The 21,554-nt window shown below is 37.8% G+C and overlaps 1 protein-coding gene and 2 pseudogenes across 1 annotated transcript; 1 reads left to right on the top strand and 2 right to left on the bottom strand.

The window, feature by feature from the left end:
- The window catches only part of LOC119511347, a 56,616-nt pseudogene that overhangs the window by 16,887 nt on the left and 18,175 nt on the right, over nucleotides 1-21,554 (bottom strand).
- On the top strand, nucleotides 7,859-8,791 carry LOC119511824 (putative olfactory receptor 2B8). The gene has a single exon (XM_037806339.1). It carries the CDS (start codon nucleotides 7,859-7,861, stop codon nucleotides 8,789-8,791), a length of 933 nt encoding a protein of 310 aa, XP_037662267.1.
- Nucleotides 17,772-18,748, bottom strand: LOC119511348 (annotated as a pseudogene).

Below are 21,554 nucleotides of genomic sequence, written 5' to 3'. Positions count from 1 at the left end.
CAGATTGATTGAATTTTGGAAGTGAAATATAGGAATTCAGTTTTAAATATGGTAAATTTGATATACCTACTTTTCTTCTCTTATAATTACAGAATGTTAACACTGGAAAGAAATTTAAGCATCTTTTAAGTATGAAAATTTTTCTGGCAATCTGAAATCCCTCCAATATTTTATGTTTCTAAAGATGTGTATTTTAGTGGGGCTCTGCTTGCTTTTATCAAGTTCCTAAGAGGTCCTGATTCCAAAAATTTAAGAGCCAATAATTATTTGTTGATAAAGAATCAAGGAATAGAGTAGTTATAGAATATACACAAGTTTACATGATCTATTTTTACAGGAGCAACTATAAAAACGTATCTCTTGAGGTGAAACAGTCATGTTTTCTTCAGTACATTGTGTCTCTCACTTCAAACAAGGTTGTAGTGATAACTTCCCTTGTATCCAAAGATATATGCCTGTGAAAAGATTGCTAATCTCTCCCCCAACATCATATTGTCATAGTTGAAGTTCTCTATTCTTATTTTAAGATGTATTCGACAAGAGATGTTAACAAAATGGAATCATAGAAAGGTGATTTCTGTGTACATCCCAATTTTTAATATGGTGAGTTGTGTTCTAGAGAGGAAAGGTGAGACTCTTAAAGTAACACAGGTAATTAGTGTCAGGGATGATTTTTAGGCAAAGAACTTCTCAGTCCTGTGCCAGTGAACTTTGTATTTCCAAGCCTGAAATTCCTTTCTCAAATCACACGGAGAGGGTTACAAGTTAAACTAATGTACTTTAGGAAGATTCTGAATGATAACCCATTTGGGCCTCTATTGTTCGTAGTAGAAACTTACTCTTATTTTTCTTCCTCAAGCTCAGTTATTATGAGTAAGTGAGGTATTATTTCTCTCACTCAGCATATAAATAGCTGCCATTTGTTAAGTATCATTTTATGTCAGACACTGGAATATTCAACTATATTTTCCTTAATCCTCACTATATCTTATGACATAGATATTTTTCCTAACCTTTAAAGTTGAAGAAACTTAGGTAGATGTGTTCCTAAGAGACACTCCCAAGATTACAGAGTTTCCAAGTGGTGGAATCAGGATTTGATCAGGTGTAATTTCAATTTTACATTCTGCCTGTACCAGACCTGTCTGTTCTTAGCTAGGCTTGCTCAGCTCAATTGTCTGTGCTCAGCTCTTAGCTCAGTTGCGATGGATGATCTAGAATGGCCTTCCTTACATATCTGGTAACCAGCTTGCTGTCAACTGGGAAAACAGAGAGGACAAGGCCAGATGTCTAGGAAGCTAACTTTTTTTTTGTTTACATGGTGGAGACAGGATTCCAAAAGTGAGAGGGGAATCTCTCAAAACCTCTGAGACCCAGGCTGTTTGGGAATTAATATGGCAGAGAATATGGCACATACTACTGCCCAAAGCACACCAAAAGGCCATGCCAGATTAGAGGAGTGGAAAAGCAGACTCCATGATTGACATGAGAACCTGTAAAGAAATGTAGCCATCTTTGCAATATACCAACATATCATTGTCTGTTTGTTTAGTTTACCTCTTTATTTATTTTAAATAGTTTTAGTGCTAAAATACAATGTGATGAATTTGCAGTAAAATTGTACTGTACACAGAAGTCAAAATGATTACTATAATATTGGGTCTTCTAATGGAGCATTAAAAGCTTTCATCAGATTCATTTACCTAAAACTAAGAATTTTTAATTTCATGTGTTAAAAATAGGGCATGGAAGATTTTGTGAACAATATCTACTTTGAAGCACCATGTCGTCAGACTTTCCCATTACCCTGAGGAAAATTGTTATGCAATTATAAATTCCTGATTGACAAGGATGTTGAGACTGACAATATCTGGCTCCTGTTCCAGGAAGAGGTCACAGTTCATAAAATCCCTAGACATTCTTTCTTGAACTTCACACTGCCTCCTTTCCTTACTTTTATGAAAGGATTGTAATTAATAGGTTACAGAGGAATGAGGACTTCAGAGAGCGTCTAGTTAGGAAGTGTCTCAGTTTGCTAAAGCTCCTGGAATGCAATATGCCAGAAATAGTTTGGCTTTTACAATGGGAATTTATTAATTTACAAATTACAGTTCTTAGGCCATGGAAGTGTCAAATTCAAGGCATCAGCAGGACGATACCTGAACTCTCACATGGGAAGGCATATGGTTAGTGTCTGCTCATCCTTTGCTCATGGATTTCATTGCTTTCAGCTTCTGGTCCAGTGACTTCCTCTCTGAACTTCTGTGGGTCCTCTCTTAGAATCTCTGGGGCTTTTCTCTATCAGTTTTTCTTAATTTCATCTCTTGGCTTTTTCTGTGTGTCATTTTTACTCTTATAAAGAACTCCAATAAGGTGATTAAAACCCAGCTTGAATTCACTTATCAATTGAAATAATCAATAGGTCTGTACCCGCAGGAATGCATGAAAAGAACATAGTCTTTTTTTGGGGTTCATAGCAGCTTCAAGCTATCTCATGAAGGGGTACTTGCTCCCCTTCAATTTATTTCCTAGCCTGTAGCCAGAATTAACTTTGTGTGTATAAATCTGATTCAGTACCTCCCTCATAATGACCTTGCCTTCCATTTGTAATGCTTTAAAGGTCAAAATCCTTAGTATGATTCCAAAAGAGCTTTGTGATCAGGTGACAATTCTGCAGACACCTCACTCCATGCCATCTGTATTTATATCTCTTTGTTCATTAAACTCACTAGCTCTCTCCCATGTGAAGATTGTGATACATAAGCTATCTTCTGATGGGGATGCTCTCCCTTCTTTCTGTACCCCTACAATGAGCTGCCATCTGAATCACCTTATTTTTTGAAGTCTCATTAAAATATTTATCCCTCTCAGAAGAATTTTTGAGTAATAGACCAGAAAATTTATTTTATCAGTTCTTTGTTTCTTTAGAGGCAAAACAAAAATATAGTAAGTGAGCTTAGTAAATACATCCCAGATTTAAGCTTCCTTGTATAAACAATTGATAGTTTGGAATAGAAAGTACAGAGTGATTACTGAGACAGTGTCTGTTCTAGTTTGTTAATGCTGCAGAATGCAAAACACCAGAGATGGATAGGCTTTTATAAAACGGGGGTTTATTTCACTACACAGTTACAGTCTTAAGGCCACAAAGCATCCAAGGTAACACATCAGCAATCGGGTACCTTCACCGGAGGATGGCCAATGGCGTCCACTAAACCTCTGCCAGCTAGGAAGGCAGCTGGTATCTGCTCCAAAGCTCTGGCCTCAAAACGGCTTTCTCCCTGGACGTTCCTCTCTAGCAAGCTTGCTCTTCTTCAAAATGTCACTCCCAGCTGCACTCAGTTCCCTCTCTCTGAGCCACCTCATTTATATGGCTCCACTGATCAAGGCCCACCCCAAATGGGTGGGGCCACACCTCCATGGTAGCATCTCATCAAAATCATCACCCACAGCTGGGTGGGGCACATTCCAAGCAAATCTAACCAGCACCAAAATGTCTGTCCCACAAGACCACAAAGATAATGGCATTTGAGGGACACAGTACATTCAAACCGTCACATTCCACCCCATGGACCCCAAAATGACATTATCTTTCCAAATACAAAATACATTCATTCCATCACAATATCACAAAAACTTAAATCATTTCAGTAGCAAAAGTTAAGTACAAGATCCCATCAAAATCAATTTAGGCGTGGTCAGTCCCAAGGCACAATCTTGCCTTAGCTGTGGATCTGTGAATTAGAACAACTCATGTGCTCCCAACATACAAAGGGGAGACATTCATAGGATAAACATTTCCATTGCCATAAGGAGAAACAGTAAGGAAAACAGGGTTAACAGGAGCAAAACAGTTCCTAAAACCTGCAGGACAAAGTCCATTAGATTTCAAAGTCTGAGAGTCATTAACAGAAAAATGTTGCATCCTTGGGGCTTGAGAGAGCGGGAGTCTAATGCTTCCTAAGTGCCTTTGTGGCAGCCCTTTTCTCTGCAAATGCTTGGGTGAGTGCTTCAACATTTCCACACATTGGGGAGACCACCTTCTCGGCCCCACCCTCCTCAAACATTGGGGCAGCTCCCGGATTCCCTTCCATCTCCAGGACACACACTCAACCCCTTCAGAACAGTGTGGTGGCAGCCAGGCTCTCCCCAATTCCCTGGGAATGTGCTCCACCCTCTTTGGGACCTCAGATGGCAAAACTCTTCCAGAGCATAGAGGCAGAAAGCCCACCCTTGACTTCCAGGGCAAACTCACCCTTTCCATGCATGTGGGCTGCTCCTCTCTCCCAGCCTGAGACCTCTTGACTCCAGACCTCAACCTCCATGGCTCTGTCTTTGAAGAAATTTTTCCTACAATTTTTTCCTTGTCTGTCTCCTCCAGTCCAGACCAGCAATGGCTCTGTCTATAAAGACCTCACAAAAATTCTGTTGGCTTTGCATGAAGCATGCAGGGGTCAAAGGATCAGACAATAAGAGTTTCCACAAATCCTTTCTGCTTAACTCCTTATCCAATCTTGGCTTGTCCTCACATTGGGCTGTAGCTTCTGGGATTCTACCCACTGGAAGCCCATAATTTTTCAAGCCATCAAGTTCTGGTTTCTTTGAACCCAAGAGTTCAGTTCTAAGTTTATCTCTTTCCACTCGCATTTTACTATAAGCTGCAAGGAGAAGCCAGGGTACGTCCTCCACATGTAGCCTGGAGATCTCCTCAGCTAAGCATTCCAGGTTGTCGCATTCAAATTCTTCCTTCCATCTGATGCCAGGACTCAATTTTGCCAAATTCTGTGCCACTTTAAAACAGGATCACCTTTCTTCCAGTTTGCAACAACACATTCATGGTTTCTGCTCAAGACCTCATCAGAAGTATCTTTAGAGTCCATATTAACACAAACAGTCTCTTTAAAGCAGTTTTGGCCTTTTCTATCAAGCTTCTCACAATTCTTCCAGAATCTTCCTCTTATCCATTTAAAAAGCCATTCCAACATATTTGGTATTTGCAAACTCTGCAGCACCAACACCCCACTCTTGTTACCAAAATCTGTTCTAGTTTGCTAATGCTGCAGAATGCAAAACACCAGAGATGGATAGGCTTTTATAAAATGGGGGTTTATTTCACTACACAGTTACAGTCTTAAGGCCAGAAAGCATCCAAGGCAACCCATCAGCAATTGGGTACCTTCACCAGAGGATGGCCAATGGCGTCCGGAAAACCTCTTAGCTGGGAAGGCAGCTGGCATCTGCTCCAAAGCTCCGGCCTCAAAACGGCTTTCTTCCAGGATGCTCCTCTCTAGCAAGCTTGCTCCTCTTCAAAGCATCACTCCCAGCTGCACTCTGTTCCCTCTGAGTCAGCTCATTTATATAGCTCCACTGATCAAGGCCCACCTTGAATGGGAGGGGATACGCCTTCATGGGAACATCTCATCAGAATCATCTCCCACAGCTGGGTGGGGCACATTCCACGCAAATACAACCAGCACCAAATGTCTGCCCTGACAAGACTACAAAGATAATGGCATTTGGGGGACACAATACATTCAAACCGGCACACCCTGCTTAAGAGAACTAGCAATATCCTACCTCTCCTCAAGTGTACCTGCCATGTCCATCTAGAGCAGTGCTTCTAATTCCCATTAGGGTTATATTTGCATGTAACTCTCCTTTGGGCCTAGAAGCAGAGAAGTATGTTGAGGCTAAGGATTTAGAAGATGCTGGAATCACTTGCAAGTCAAGTGCCCTAGAATCTACATATTTGTTGTAGATTCTTGCACAAATATTTAGGAATTTCTCAATTTATCACAGGCAAGTTGCTGAGTGTCTTGAAGCCTTAGTGTCTGCTATTCTAGGGCATGCCAGAATTCCAGTTCTACACACTTAACATGGTTCCAGTTAGAATCAAATGCATAATGATAATGGTTAACACATATTGAGCCCTTACTAATTGCATAACTATGTTTTAAGTTCTTTATATGCATTTAGGTTATTTGCATGCATTACCTCATTTAACCTGTGAGGTAGATGCTATTCTTGACCCATTCTACAGATGAGGGAAATGAGGCATGGATTGCTGAGCTGAATTGCATAAGTGTTCTTAGCTAGTGGGTGGTAGAGATAGGTATCTAGTCCTGTCTGCCTCACCACTAGCTACATGGTCCTTGATAGTGCATCATGATGCTTGTCAACTGAGAAACTCACTTCAGGTATCATGTGCTGTCATTATAATCACTTCTAAAAATCACTAAAATATTTCTTATTTACAGAAGAACTTCCTAATGGCTGTTTTGAGGAAATGGAAAGAAATTCTGTAACTCCCATTCCTGTTATCTTTGATGAAAACAGGGCTATGCCTTGAATTCTCTGTCCTTTTTCCTATTCTATTCTTCTTTAATCTGTAAATTTCATATTTAGGTAATGTAGTTTACCAGTTCACAGAATTATTTGTGATTTTAAAAGCACTGTTATCAATAAGAATATAAGAAAACCCTCTAAAATATATTATGTGCAACTCAATATCATTTGAAAGAATATATTTTGCATAATGCAGTCTTTTCATGACCTGCAACTTCTTGTTTCTTAAATGTCTTCTTGAGTAAGGTTCTCCACTCTCTCTGGAACCAATTTGATTCCTTTATTTCAACTTTCCACTAAAATGTAAATTCACTGAGAGTTTTGAGAATGTCAGGAATGTTTAGAAGTATATATCCAGTTTCTGATATGTACTAGATTATCAAAAATATATTTTGTAAAGGAAAAAAAAATGAAGAAAAAATTAAAATAAAAAGAAATGAATTAGCAAATGCATGAATGATTGGCAGCTTCTACTTGCTAATGCAACTGTACCTGCCTCTAGGTTTTCTCATTACTCTGTATCTGTCTTAATTGTTGTTTTAATTTGCTAAAGACTGGGAGAAATTAGTCAAACTTGTTAACACTGTGCATAAACTAAGAATAAAGATACATAGGGTGGGGTCTATGGGCTCTCAGTGACTAAACATCTTAATTTTAACTTGTGTGGATCCTTTTTATTAATAATATTTTCCTGAAATGTGTGTGTTAGAGAAGTGAATTCCAAAAAAATGTAGCATCACTGTATATTCCATTGCTATTAATGATAGTTACTGTTATATTGATTTCTTCTTGGGTGTAGACTTTGTCTTGCATGCTTTGTATACATTTTTTAAATTTAATCCTCAAAAAAAAATCCTACACAATTAGTTCTATCCTTATGCTCATCTTAAACATAATGAAAGTGCTCAAGATCCCTTAACATGGAAATGGTGAAGCTGGAAGAAATTGCAATTAGTGTGCTCCATGACAGTTTCTGCTGTTTTTGTGCACAGTGGCTGTTCTTTAGGATGAAGCATAAGAAATTCACATCACAATGTCGTGGAAGAAACACAGGCTGCCTTTCTTCATAGGCTAGATGGTAGCACATGCAGCAATGCCCTCCATTGCTTTCTGCTTGACACTGCATCAAGCTGCTCTATTTTTAGGTGTTGAACAAAAACAAAATCAAATCTTTATGAAGTATATGGAGTGTGAATAGGCTTTGATGAATAAATAGGATTTGCAAAGACTATTGACAGGTCAAGGAGCATTCCATCTAAGAAAATTAAAAAAATATCTGATTCAGTGTACTGATTACTTGAGTTTGATATTCTTATCTCATCTGGAGAACATTTCTTCCAGAGACAGAAGATAGATGTTACATTTGTAATAAAACTGATGTACTCAAAATATAACCCAGATCAAGATTTTTTCTCCTTTATTATGCTTTGTGTTTCAATCCTGTGATGTATAGGGCATTTGATTTTGTCTTCAGGTGAGAAGATGGCAATTTGAAAGAAAGGTGGCCTGAAAAATGGGTGTGATAGAAACTAACTTCACTGTGACAGAATTTGTGTTCCTGGGCCTCTCCTCACAGCCAAAGATCCAAGTCACTCTATTTATTATGTTCTTTTTCTTTTATTTATTAACTGTTGTTGGTAATGTGATTATCATCATTATTATCCAGATAGAACCTTGTCTTCATACTCCCATGTACTTCTTTCTTACCAATTTATCATTCTTGGACATCTGCTACACATCCACCAATGTCCCACAAATGCTATCCAACATGGTGGGGAAAAAGACCATCTCATTCTCTGGATGTGCTACTCAGATGTACTTCTCCCTCTCCTTTGGAATGATTGAATGTGTTCTCCTTGGTGTTATGGCTTATGATCGATATGTAGCCATTTGTCATCCTCTTCATTACACTGTCAATATGGATCAAAGCACTTATGTCCAACTGGCAGCCATTTCTTGGTTCATCAGCTTCCTCAGTTCCATGGTTATCAATGCCCTCACCTTGAGTTTGCCATACTGTGGCCCCAATGTCCTGAATCACTTTTTCTGTGAAGTACCTTCTGTCCTGAGGTTGGCTTGCACTGACACTTCATTCACTGAGATGGTTGTTTTCATATTCAGTATCATCATTGTCTTCATCCCTTTCCTCCTCATTGTTGTTTCTTATGCCAGAATCCTTGTATCTATTCTCAGGATGCAGTCAGCCTCTGGGAGGCATAAGGCACTGTCCACCTGTGCCTCCCATCTGACAGTAGTGGCTTTGTTCTATGGAACTGCCATCTTCATGTACATGAGACCACAGTCAAAGTCCTCTCAAGCTGGGGGCAAGATAATTGCAGTTTTTTACACTGTGATCACACCCATGCTCAATCCCTTGATCTACAGCCTAAGGAACCAAGATGTGAAAGGAGCTATAAAGAGAGCTATAGCAAAACAGAGAACATGAAAGCTGTTAATTGGACAATAAGGTTAACTATCAATCCAAGAATATTCTATTCTGTGTATGAAGAGGGAAAGTAAAATACAATAGCTTGACTGTCAAAATCTGCCCTGATATTCATTAAGCTACAATGAAAAAATAGAAAAATAAAAAAAAACAGAAAAACTCAACTGAAAGCAGGAAAAATGTTTCCCTGAAAGACACACAGCAGCATTAAAGTGCCAAAAGAACTCTCTTCATTAAGTGGCTACAGTTTTTTTTTTTTTTTTTTTTTGATTTAGTGAAAAAATGTGGTTCTTTAAAACCATAGACTATCTGAAATTAGTTGTTTCAAATTTTATCAGTAAGTTGAGACATTTCACTCTGACCTCGAAGATCTCCTTCCAACAAGTGCTTCACAGTATAATCCTATTTAAATTCTGACTAGTGGATATAATCCAATCACCAGAAGGAAGGCAGTCATTAACCCAGTCCTTTAGAAGTTCCCCAATTCTATTCCCCAGTTCTGATCTCACCTTCACTTCCTACAATGCTGTACATTTCACTATTCTGTAAGTATGGGACTATGTAACAGGAGCAAATTAGTTCTAATCCCAGCATGAATAGTTCTAAAGTAAGAGAACACAGGCATACCATTTAGCCATCATTAACTCCACTTTCATCATCTTAATAAAACTGGACTATTAATGCTGCCCTATTAATCTCAGGTAGCTCATACTTATGCTCAGGAGATTTCCCATAACCCAGAATTGGAACTAGTTTTCAGTAGTTCCCTATTATAGCAGTGTGTCATCAGTTATTTGTTCAGTGAATGTATGTTGATCACTTATTATATCCCAGGACTTGAGAATAAAAAAATGAACTATCCAAAAGTCTCATAGTCTACTGAGGGAGTGGTTGCATTAAGATATATGTTTTAGTCTGTGCTTTTTTTTTTTTATTGCCATGATTGCTGTACAAAAATACCAAAGACCAGTTGGCTTAAACAACAGGAATTTATTGTCTCAGTTTTGGAGGCTAGAAATTAAAAATTAAGGTCTCAGCAGGATCATACTTTCTCTAAAGTCTGTAGCATTCTGGTGATGGCTTGCTGGTAACCTATAACTCAATTTCCACCTATGTCACATGACTGTCTTTCTTCCCATCTCCTCTACTGTGTCCAAATTTCCTCTGCAAGAACCCCAGTCATGTTGGATTAAGGCGCATCCTGATTCAGTTTGGCCCCACCTTAAGTAAAAACATTTTCAAAGATCCTAATTACAAATAGGTCCATATCTGCAGGACTGGGGATTTGGACATTCACATGTTTTTGTCATAGGCATGATTCAATCCATAAGAGTGTTAGAGCAGAATTATGAACATGGTACTTCTCTAGCAGAGAGGAGAACTTCCGTTTATCAAGCACTGAAGTTCCTCATATATTAGGTTCTTAATATATTTAGGTTCTTCATATACTTAGGTCCTTCATATATTTTATCAGATGATAAAATCAGATATTTTATCATCTGAACTAGGGCACTTTCAAGAGGAAAGTTAGCACTATTAATATTTACGCCATAAAAATTGGCATAAACCAGAACTTCCCTTGGCAAGAGGGACAACTAGCAATGATAACATTATCTTGCTTTGTCTTCACAGCAAATCCATGAAATAGGTAATAGCACCATTTTTATCTATGAGAAAACCCTGGAGAGTTAGGAGTAATTCACAGAAGAAATGACAATTAATTTAAGGCATGAAACAGAAGTATGGAGTTCATGGCAAAGGGATTGTATAAGCAAAAGTATAGAAAGGGTAAATTTTCATGGTGCACTCAACTTCAATGCAGCTTGGAATTCTCAAAGGTGAGATGTGGAATGAAATATCTGGGGATGAAACTGAAAATGTAGAATTGCTGTTGTCTATAGATCCCATTTATGGTGTTGATTTCATTATGGGCTCCTGGTTCAGTCTGCTAAAGCCATTTTTGGTAAAGGGGCTTTTTTACACCTCCACCTGATCCAACAGAACTAAACACAGAGATACCAACATAGATGCTTCCAGAACTCATCTATACTGTCCCCAGGAATGTCCCTCACATTGCTGTACAGTTCTGCAGCACTTGTAGCTTTTTGAAGCAGTATAGTCAACACATTACTTCTCCCCATTTTTTCACAGCCATTCATTAAGTATCTATTATGAGATCACTATCAGGATAAGGGAAATTCAGATGTATCTTATATAGCATCTTCCTTTAATGTACTTACACATGTATGTCCTTGACTGTAATACTGACACATACAGCCATGAGAAGTTCAAAATTAAAGAATTTTACTATTCAGAGGAGAATGTTTTCTGCCAGTCTAGTAGATCAGAGAGGGGTGGATTTCTGACAAGTGGCATTTAAGCTGATACTTGAAGGGAGGAAAGGGTTTGGACATCCTGAGGCATGGATTTGAATAATTTGAATGAGCACTAAGATAAGAAAATACAACGGTCAATGAAGAAAAAGTTTTACAGGAAAATCTGGTAAGTGAAAGGGAGCAGGGAGAAATATTCCCAGACAGGTGGTTTAGAGAAAAGGGTCAGGAATGACAAGCAAAGGAATTTGGTAATTTCATAGGTCCTGATTTAGTGAAGATAAGAAATCTTAAATCCTAACAATTTCAGACATCATCTCCAAAGAAAGAAAGAACAAAGGGGCTTCAGCTTGATTTCCTTCCTTGGAAGAAGACCAGATATGGGGCTAAATGTAAAAGTTTCATCCAATCCTCCTTAAAAGAAAAAAACACCAATTGTATGCCACTAAACCTGATTCAAGTCACCAGGATCTACCAGGATTTACCAGCAAGACTGTATTGCTGCCATGGTTTCCTCAAAGGCTGCTGGGTTGGTAAACATGTGACAGGGTATCATGGGGCAAGGAAGAATCTTCTCCTCTGGAATCCACAAGTTATAAAGTCCCATATCCTAAACTGATACTAGCCAGACCACTGAACTACTTCCAACTTCATCTCCAAACCCTCATGTCTTACTTTACCAAAACTGCTTTAACAATTACCACACAGTCAGCTGGCTTAAACACTAAGAACTTATAGTCTCATGGTTTGAAAGGATAGAAGTCTAAAGTCAATATGTCAGTAAGGCAATGCTTTCTTTTGTTGTTGGTAGCATTCTTGTGATGCAGTCTTGGTATTATTATGCATCTCATGGTAATATTTCTCTCTGTGTGCCTATTCTGGCCTCCACTGATTTCTGGCTTCTGGTTTCTCCTGATTTCTGTCTTCTTCTGACTGACTATGCCTGAATTTTCTCTGTGTATAAGACCTCCACTCATATGGATTAAGACCCACTGTGATTCAATTTGCCAAACCATAACTAATAGCATCTTCAAAAGGTCTTATTTGCAAATGGGTTCATGCCCACAGAAATGTGGATTAAGATTTGAGCATGTCTTTTGTGGATGATATAATTCAGTCCCCAACAACTCACACTGTGCCCTCAACAAAGCTAGCCCATGGTTTTAGCTTCTTTACCTGTGTTCATTATTTTTCCTTCTCTGACCACTATCTATCTCATCTCCTTCCTACCATAATTTCTGATCCATGCTTCAAAGACAAATCAGATGCGTTCTACTCCATAAAGACCTCCCTGGTTTCATGCCCAGAATGGTCTCTGAAGAGGAAGTACTATCTTTCTAATGTGAACTCCCATGGTGTTTTTTATTATTATTCCTTTTTGGAATTGTCATTTCCTGTGACACAGGTTTTGCCTTTACCTTATCTCCCTATAAAGGTAAATTCTATGAGGCTTAAACAAAGTCTGCTTTAAAAATCTCACCTGAGTTCATATAGTTTGAGAGTGGAGGAAGCAAAATTAAACTGTTAATCTCACAGCTCCCCTCTTAAATACTTCTGCATCCATTTTTGCCTTCCACAGCCACTAGTACAGTGATTACCAATTCTTTGTTGATTATAGGAAACACCAATGCACATGGCTTTTGCAGATGATAATACTGAATATGATTGACAAGCTTACTTTTGTTATAATGTTATTACTGGACTAAGTTTTAATGTATGAAAGAGAACTCAGGACTTTTCAAACAAAAGGCCCTTATTGCTCTCTTATTTGAGCAAACTAATAGGTTAAATTCAGTATAAACACAGTCTTAAATTTATTAATGAAGAGTCTGAAGTAGAGAGATGTTAAGTGATTTATTTAAGATAACTATTGGTGGGGATGAGAGTGAGCCAAAGGTGATTGAACTTCCAACCCATTTCTCTTACTATTATAAGTTGATGTGCATGCCTCTACCACCAACTAATATAAAACAAAACATTTCATTTTCTCACTTCATTGAATCACATTGATAGCATAATTGCAGTTAGTTGACATATAAATGAAGGAAAAATTGAAAACAAAACTAATATTTAGGCATCTTTTACATGACAGGCACATTATACATTTGAAAAATGACAAAAGGGAAGCATTATTATTCCCATTTTATAGATGAATAGACTGAGCTTTAGAGGGATTAAGTCACTTTCCTAATGTCATATAGCTTAAGAAAATTGGAGAATCTTGATGAGAACTCATTTCTATATGATGCAAAGATTGACTACTTCCCAGTAGTCATAGTGAAAAAGGCAGACCTTTGATCAGTTTTTTATTTTATCACTCAATCTTGCCAAGTTTGTTGGCTTGTCTGAGCTTAGTTTCATCATCTTTAAAATGAGGATATGCCTACCATGCATAGTTGTTGTAAGAAATTCATGAGATATAAAGTGCTTTTTTCATTGAATGGCACACAGCAGACAAAAACAAAAAGTAGTTAACTCTCTAGCAACAAGGTCACTGATTAGAGATGTAGAGATGGGATTCAAAGATAGATCTTCCTGAGTCTAAGGCAACTGTTCTTTCAATTATAGCATATACTTGTTGTTTTGGTTTCCTGGATGCTAAACCAAATATAATGCAAATGGTTGTCTTAAACAATGGGAATTTATTTCATCATGATTTTGAGACCAGGAGAAGCCTAAAATGGAGGTGTAAGCAAGGCAATGTTTTCTCCAAGAAGACTATTGTGTTCTGGGGCTGGCTGCCTGTCCTTGGTTTTTCTATAACATGGTAATATACATGGCAATGTCTTCTTCCTTCTTTCCCTTCTGTGTTCTGTTGACTTCCAGTGTCTGATTACTTGTCATAGCTTCTCTCTCCATCTGACCTTTACCCTACTTTAAAAGATTCTAGTAATCCAGATTAAACCTTATTTAGTTGGGCCACATCTCAACTAAAGTGATATCTTGAAGAGGTCTTATTTACAATGGGCCAAACTCAACAGAATGTGGACCAAGACCAAGATCATGTCCAACTCAATCGATATCACTCCACCCTCTAGATCCCCAAGACATTTCTCTTTATATGCAAAATATGTCCATTCCCCATAACAATATCCCAAAAAGCTTTACACAATTTCAGTAGCAGTGCTAAATACAAAGTCTCATCAAAATAAGTATGCAAAATTTCCTGTCTTTAATGGATCTGTAAAACGTGGAAATTAAGTTATCTGCTTCCAGTATACAATAGTGGGATAAGCATAGGGCAAACATTCCTATTCCAGAATGAAGAAAGTGGGAGGAAAATAGGGGTCACATATTCCAGACAAGTATGAAATCCAGAAGGACAATATCTATTTGACTTCAAGTTCTAAGAGTCATCTATGGATTGTTGTTTCATCCTCTCTGCCAGATTGAGAGGCAGCCCCACCCTTTTCAAAGTCTTGCATAGTGACTCTGCTGTCCTGAAGTACCAGGGCACTGGCCCAACCCTAGCTGAGGTTTGGGGCAGTGGTAGATATCTCCATGAAGAAAGAGGCACAGATCCCACCAAATCTGAGCATTGGAGTGGCTACACACTCCCAAAACAATGAGATGCAAGACTCACCTCCTCCAAGAACAGGGGCAGAGACAGCATTTCCACAGAAATGGGCAAGCCTGCTCTCTTGGCCAAAGAGATATTTTGGTCCAGACTTTTGCTTCCATGGTCATTCTACATTCAATTCTTAAAGTCATTTGAAATTCAATTCCTCCCTCCTCTGTCCCCTTTACTCCAGGCTGGCTGTGATTCTGCTCTTAAAAATTTTTCAAAACACACACACACACACACACACACACACACACACACACACACACACACAAACTTGTTGGCTTTGGGTGGAGTTCAAGCAGATTCAAATCATCAGACAATAGAATGTTCTACATATTCCTCTTGGATAACTGCATTCCAATCCTGACTTCCACAGAAATGGCTGACTGTATCCATGTTCAGCCACACTCTGTTTAGGAAAAGATTGTTCAGTTAAACACTCACATAGAGCTCTGTCCTCTGTGGACCCACTTCCTGAAAACAGGAGGTCCCTGATAGAGCAGCCTTTGGCCTGGTCTCATAGCACAATATCTTGACAGGCTCAGAATCTTTAAACCTTCAATCTCTGATTTCTTTGTGCTTAAGAGTTCACATCTCATCTTATTCCTTTCCTCTTGCATTTTACTATAAGCTGCCAGGAGAAGCCAGTCTATAATTTCTGCATTATCTTAGAAATTGCTTCAGCTAAATATCCAATTTCATTGCTTAAAATTTCCATTTACAATCTGACATCAGAGTTCAATTTTCCCAAGTTCTCTGTCATTTTATAAAATGATTGCCTTTTTTACAATTTCTGGATCACACATTCATCATTTCCTTTTAAGACCTCATAGGAAGTACCTTTAATGTCCATGATATTTAAGCAATCTAGATTTTTTTTTTTCTGTCAAGCACCTCACAAACCTTCTAGCCTCTACTCATTACTCAATTCTAAAGCTGTTTCTACATTTTTAGATATTTGTAAAAACTAAACCCCACTCCTGCTACCAAAAATTACTTTAGTTTCCTGGCTGTTAAAACATCATACAAAAGGTTGGATTAAACAATGGGAATTTATCACCTCATGATTTTGAGGCTAGGAGAAGTCCAAAATCAAGGCATCAACAAGATGATGCTTTCTTCAAGACAACTGTGACATTTGAGGGCTGGCTGCTGGCAATTCTTGCTCCTTGGCTTTTCTGTCACAGGGCAATGAACATGGTTAACCTCTCCAGGTTCTGTTAATTTCCAGCTTTTGGCTGCTCCCTGTGGCTTCTCTCTCTGTGACTGACTTTGGCTCTGCTTATAAAGGGCTCTAGTAATCTGAATTAAAGCCCAACCTGATTCAGTTGGGCCATGCATCAACTGAAGCAACATCTTGAAGAGATCTTATTTACAATGGAAATGCACCCACCAGAATGTGGACCAAGGCCAAGAATAAGCTGTGGTACACAGTTTAATCCAACTCACTTGGTTTGTAATTAATGTTATAGGAACCTATTTTCTTATTTTTCACATGGTATATATTATTTACACCTTGAATTCCAGAAAAGAAACTGAAGGCTGGATTTCTGGATTGTTTATGGACTGTCAACTCCATATCCAACCATTAGTCATGGGTTGTTCTTTCTCCACAATGTGACATTAAGGACATGTTTTTGGAAATTCATCATATGACCTGGGCAGTTTTGAACCAGGTCAAATACAACACATGTACAGTAACACCCATTAGAAAGCCTGAAACATCCTGGGTCTCTTATCCCTAAAACATTTTGGAGGCTTTCTTGATGAATGGGATTGCTGTACACTTTACAGCAACCATTGCCCTCCACTGACCTTAGACTATATTGTACTGATATAAGGGTTTTGAAGAAAGACTATTGATTTTAAGTATTTTAAACTGATGTTGTGATGGAATTTCAGCATATTTGAGGAAAAAAAAAACTTCTGATATCTGATATTTTTGGTTTTTCATAAAAATTTGTAGTCTTGAGAGTATGCAATGAAGAATCCTCTTCTATTATCAGTAACTGATACATCAGAGTTAATAAGAGTATTCGATACAGATTAGGGAATTAGGGTGTAAAGTAACCAAAAAAAAAAAAAAAAAAAGCTATGGTCTAAATGAGATGAGAAAAGAGAGCTAGATAGGCATAGCGGAAATTTTGGATGGGAGAAGGATGACTAAACCTGTTACAATACAAATTTCTCTAAATTTAAACTATGGGATTGTTCTGACCTGTATTTTCTTTGGGTTCTAGGGTCCTAGGGTTTTCCTGAGGACTGAAGGGATATTAATATGGGAAAATGACAAAATTTAGATGCCTGCCACTTTTGAATATTAGGCAGAGGAGATCAAAGGGATCCAGTGACAATTAGGTGAAACCAATCGCTTGACAGAGGGTACACTAAGGACAGAAAAGAACAGGGTCTTATCAAAGGTCATACAGCTAATGAGCAGCAGATCCCAAGTTCCCAGTTCTTAATCTTGAACCTTGCACAAATCCTGAGGCTGTTGTTCCTGGCACCAAACTCAGAGAGATAACATAGTAACTGGAAACACAATAGACTCCTTGCTGTCAAAACATGTATCTTAGCCTTGTATCACCCAGAACCTCACACACTCCTAACATGCATCAGTTTTTGCTGAGTATATGAATGGATGGATTGTGTACTGAAATAAGTCATGTCTCAAACCAATCCCATTTCCTGTGTTTTTAACTAAATTTTCTATGATATTCTTTCAGAGTGCAGAATGCTTAGACATTTGGTCCTTGTGTTTATCATGCCCCTGAATAAAATCTGCTTTAGAGTGACTGTTTTTTTTTGTTTGTTTGCTTGTTTGTTTGTTTTTTTGCCACTATCAATTCCTGTCTCTATTTCTAATTGATATTTATGTCACCTTTAAGTAAAACAAACAAAAAACTAATGTTCCTTGTTCAGTGTGTCTTTTAAAAATATTAGTTGAAATTTCTTACATATTGTAGAGTTAAGGATTGCAGAAATCCATTCAAAATATAAGATTTTCTCAGCAAGTAGATGGTAATGTGGGTAGTATTTCTTGGAAAGCTATTAACATTTTCTTTCTCCTGTCAAAACCCTTCTACCAATAAAATTTTCCTGTGATAGTAACACGTTTCATTTTCTTATTGAGGTTTTTCCCAATTAGCTTTTTAAAAGCTGCTTTTACATCTTTGTTCCACAGACTGTAGATCAAAGGATTTGACATGGGGATGATAACAGTGTAGAACACAGATGTCCATTTGTCTTGGTCCAGGGAGTAGCTGGATATTGGCCTCAGGTACATAAACATGACTGTGCCATAGAAGAGGGTGACACCAGTGAGGTGAGACTCACAGGTGGAGAAAGCTTTAATGCAGCCTTCAGCTGAGTGCATCCTGATGTTGGCAATGAGGATGAAGGCATGGGAGATGAAGATGATAAGGATGGTGCTGAATTTAATGAAGCCACATAGACTGAACAGTAAGATCTCAGTGATATAGGTGTCTGAGCAAGAGAGGGCCAAGAGTGGTGGTATTTCACAGAAGAAGTGGTTGATGATATTGGAATCATAATAACTGAGGCTGAAGATGAGGGAAGTATGGGCTACCAAACTCACCAGACCAAACAGGTAAGAGCCCAGCATGAGAACCAAGCAGACTTGCTTGGACATGAGGGTGCTATAATGAAGAGGCCGACATATGGCCACAAAACGGTCATAGGCCATGGCCACCAGGACATAGCACTCAGCATCTACAAAACCTACAAAGAAAGCAAACTGGGTGGCACAGCTGGAGAAGGAGATGACTTTGTGCTTACTTAGGAAGTCAGCCAACATCCTGGGGGCAATGGCCAAGGAGTAGCCCAGATCAACAAAGGAGAAATTGCAGAGGAAAAAATACATAGGTTTGTGAAGCTGGGTGTCTATTATGGGATCAGGATAATCATACCAACATTCCCCACTATGTTGACCAGGTAGACCACCAGAAAGACCATAAAGAAGATGATCTGCAGCTGAGGGTCCTGAGTGATGCCCATAAAGATGAACTCAGTCACCACTGAGTGGTTTCCTCTATCCATCTCTTCAGTTTTGTGTGTGCCTGGATTTGATTTCTTAATGATTGTAGTTAAGTTCCTTGCCACTGTAAATAGTCAAACTAAAGATAAAAAATCATTAACCAGAGATATTATAGCAATTATATATATATATATATATATATATATATATATATATATATATATATATACATACACACACACACACACACACACACACACACACACACACACACACACACATATATATATGTATGTATGTATATTTCTACAGTAAGTGAAGGTTTCTTTGGGTAATTCTTAAAAACCCTGCCAGTAAAAGGATTCTGTGTCCAATAGGGTAACTCAAATGAATTTGGTAAACATGATGGTCATGTGTCATCTCCAGGTACCCAGTCAAAACAGAAGTTATTAGCTTCTTGAGGATGAAAAATTATGATTTTACAATCTCCTTGGTACTGTGAGGTCATTTATCCCATAGCTTCTGATTCTTGACCTGGTCTGTGCAATTACCCATTTAACTAATTAGTAATAAAAAGTCATTCACAGCATTCCTTATTTCTTTCTAAAACAAAGAAAATATAAATTCAGATAATAAATAAATGTAAACTCTCATTACAGGTAGACATAGAGAAGCACAAAATGAATTTTAAAGTTTAACACATCACACACACATATAAAGAAAGTGAAATACTTGGAGTAGAGGGTGAGAAATATAACCTCTAAAATTTCAATATTAAAAAAAACAGGAGTTATTCAGTGTAACTATGTGTCAAACTATTATTGAGTGTTTTGCAGGGACTGCACAATTTCATCCTCACAATAATATGAGACAAGCACCATCATTGCCATCATCTCATATGTGAAAAAAGCAAATATAGGCTAGCTATTAAGTAACTGCCAAAGTCAACAGTCAGTAAACAATAGAGCTGGGTCTGTCACACCCACTATATTTTATTGTGTTCCATGTAGATGTGGTTTTATGGAGGTTAAGTTTCTTTAACCTCCTTTCCTGCTTGGCTATCATGCATGAACATGAAACCAGTTCTTAGGTTTCCTTGATTTTTGCAAGCAGTCAGTGGTCAAGCATGGGATATAACTAGTGTGAAGGCACAACTGTGTCTTTGGGAAACTTCTATTGCCTAACCAATAACCCCTCATAGATCAGCTCAGATATAAGATTCAAGGATTCCTCAGTCAGGAGAGGATAGAGAAAGTGTTGTCCATTGCTGTGGTCAAACAGGAGCATGCATTTATTAAATCTTTTTTTCCTTTGATGAATATCTGACCTGACTACAAGATTTCTAAGAGGGAAATGGGGAAAAAGTAGTGTAGAAATGAGTAGTACCTCTTATCTAAAGGTGAAGGGAGAAGTTAGACTGTAACTTCTTTAATTAGGTTGCTGCTTAAGAAAGAAGAGAAAGTGGAGAAGTAGCTTTATATGCCTTTCATATGTCTTTTTTATATCTTTCACAGGTTACTTTAAGTCCTAGGGTAAGCAGAAGTAGGGCCCTCATCTTATAATCTGCATAGAATATAATCAACCATATCAAAGAGGGGGCTCTAATAAATAAACCATACCATATTTTGGTCCAAGAGTTTATAATTTACAAAGATTTTCTATTTATTACTATTCAATTAATTGTTAATATCTTGAATGTGTATATCAAGTCAAATAGGAGACAGAGAATGAAAAGACAAACTAAAGCCTAGGAAAAAGCACATTTCTGATAAAGGAGATATATATATATATGGCAAGTCTGAATAATAAGAAAACCAACAGCCCAATGAAAATGAGCCCAAAATTTGAACAGACACTTAACCAAAGAAGATATGTTGTGGCAATTAAGCACAGGAAAAGATGCTAAACATCATTAGTTATTAATTAGTTATTAAGGTAATTCAACTGAATTATCACTACACATTTATTAAATGACTAAATTAAAAAAAAAATAGAGTAACATACCAAGTACTGACAAGGAAGTAGATGGACTGGAACTTCTGTCACTGTTGGTGGGAACATAAAATGGTACAATCACTCTGGACATGCTTTGGCAGTTTCTTATGAAATCAACATACAACTACGCACCTTATTATCCAACCACACCACTCTTGGGCACTTAGCCAAAAGAAAGGATAGCACATATCCATATAAAGATTGGTATACAAATGTTCATAGCAGCATAGACATTAGCCAAGTGTTCAGCTATTTTTTAATAGCCAAGAAACTGAAACAGCCCAAATTTCCATCCATAGGCAATTATGTAAACAAATTGTGGCATTTCCATAAAAGGGAATACTACTCAGCAATTAAAGGGAATGAAATATTGATACAGGCATCATGCTGGATGTGTGCTCAATCTCAAAACAATTATGCTGATTGTAAAAAGCAGAAACAAAGATGTATACATTAGATGATTCCACTTATAAAACTCTAAAATGTAAGTTAATAGGTGACAGAACATCAGTAGTTGCCTGAGGAGGGGGCTGTGTGAGGGGGAACAGGAGGAAGAGATTACAAAGAGGCATGAGGAAACTTCTGGGGACGATGGTTAAGTTCACTACTTTGATTCTGGTGATGGTTTCACAGATGTCTTCATATATCAAAATTTATCAAATTGTGCACTTTAAATATGTGCAACGTATTGTATATTCATTATACCTCCAAAAAAGCTTTCAAAAAGAACAAAGTACTTGCCCTTACTCCAAATCAGCTCATTCTCATTGCATGTGAATACATATTATCATTTCATTTGCTGAGGAAACAAAGACTTAATCAGAGTGAAACGACTTGCCAGGTCATGTAGTAAGTTAGTTGTAGAATCAGCCA

The sequence above is a fragment of the Choloepus didactylus genome, chromosome 16, assembly GCF_015220235.1.
Source record: "Choloepus didactylus isolate mChoDid1 chromosome 16, mChoDid1.pri, whole genome shotgun sequence".
NCBI lineage: Eukaryota > Metazoa > Chordata > Mammalia > Pilosa > Megalonychidae > Choloepus > Choloepus didactylus.
This window is presented reverse-complemented; position numbering and strand designations above follow the sequence as displayed.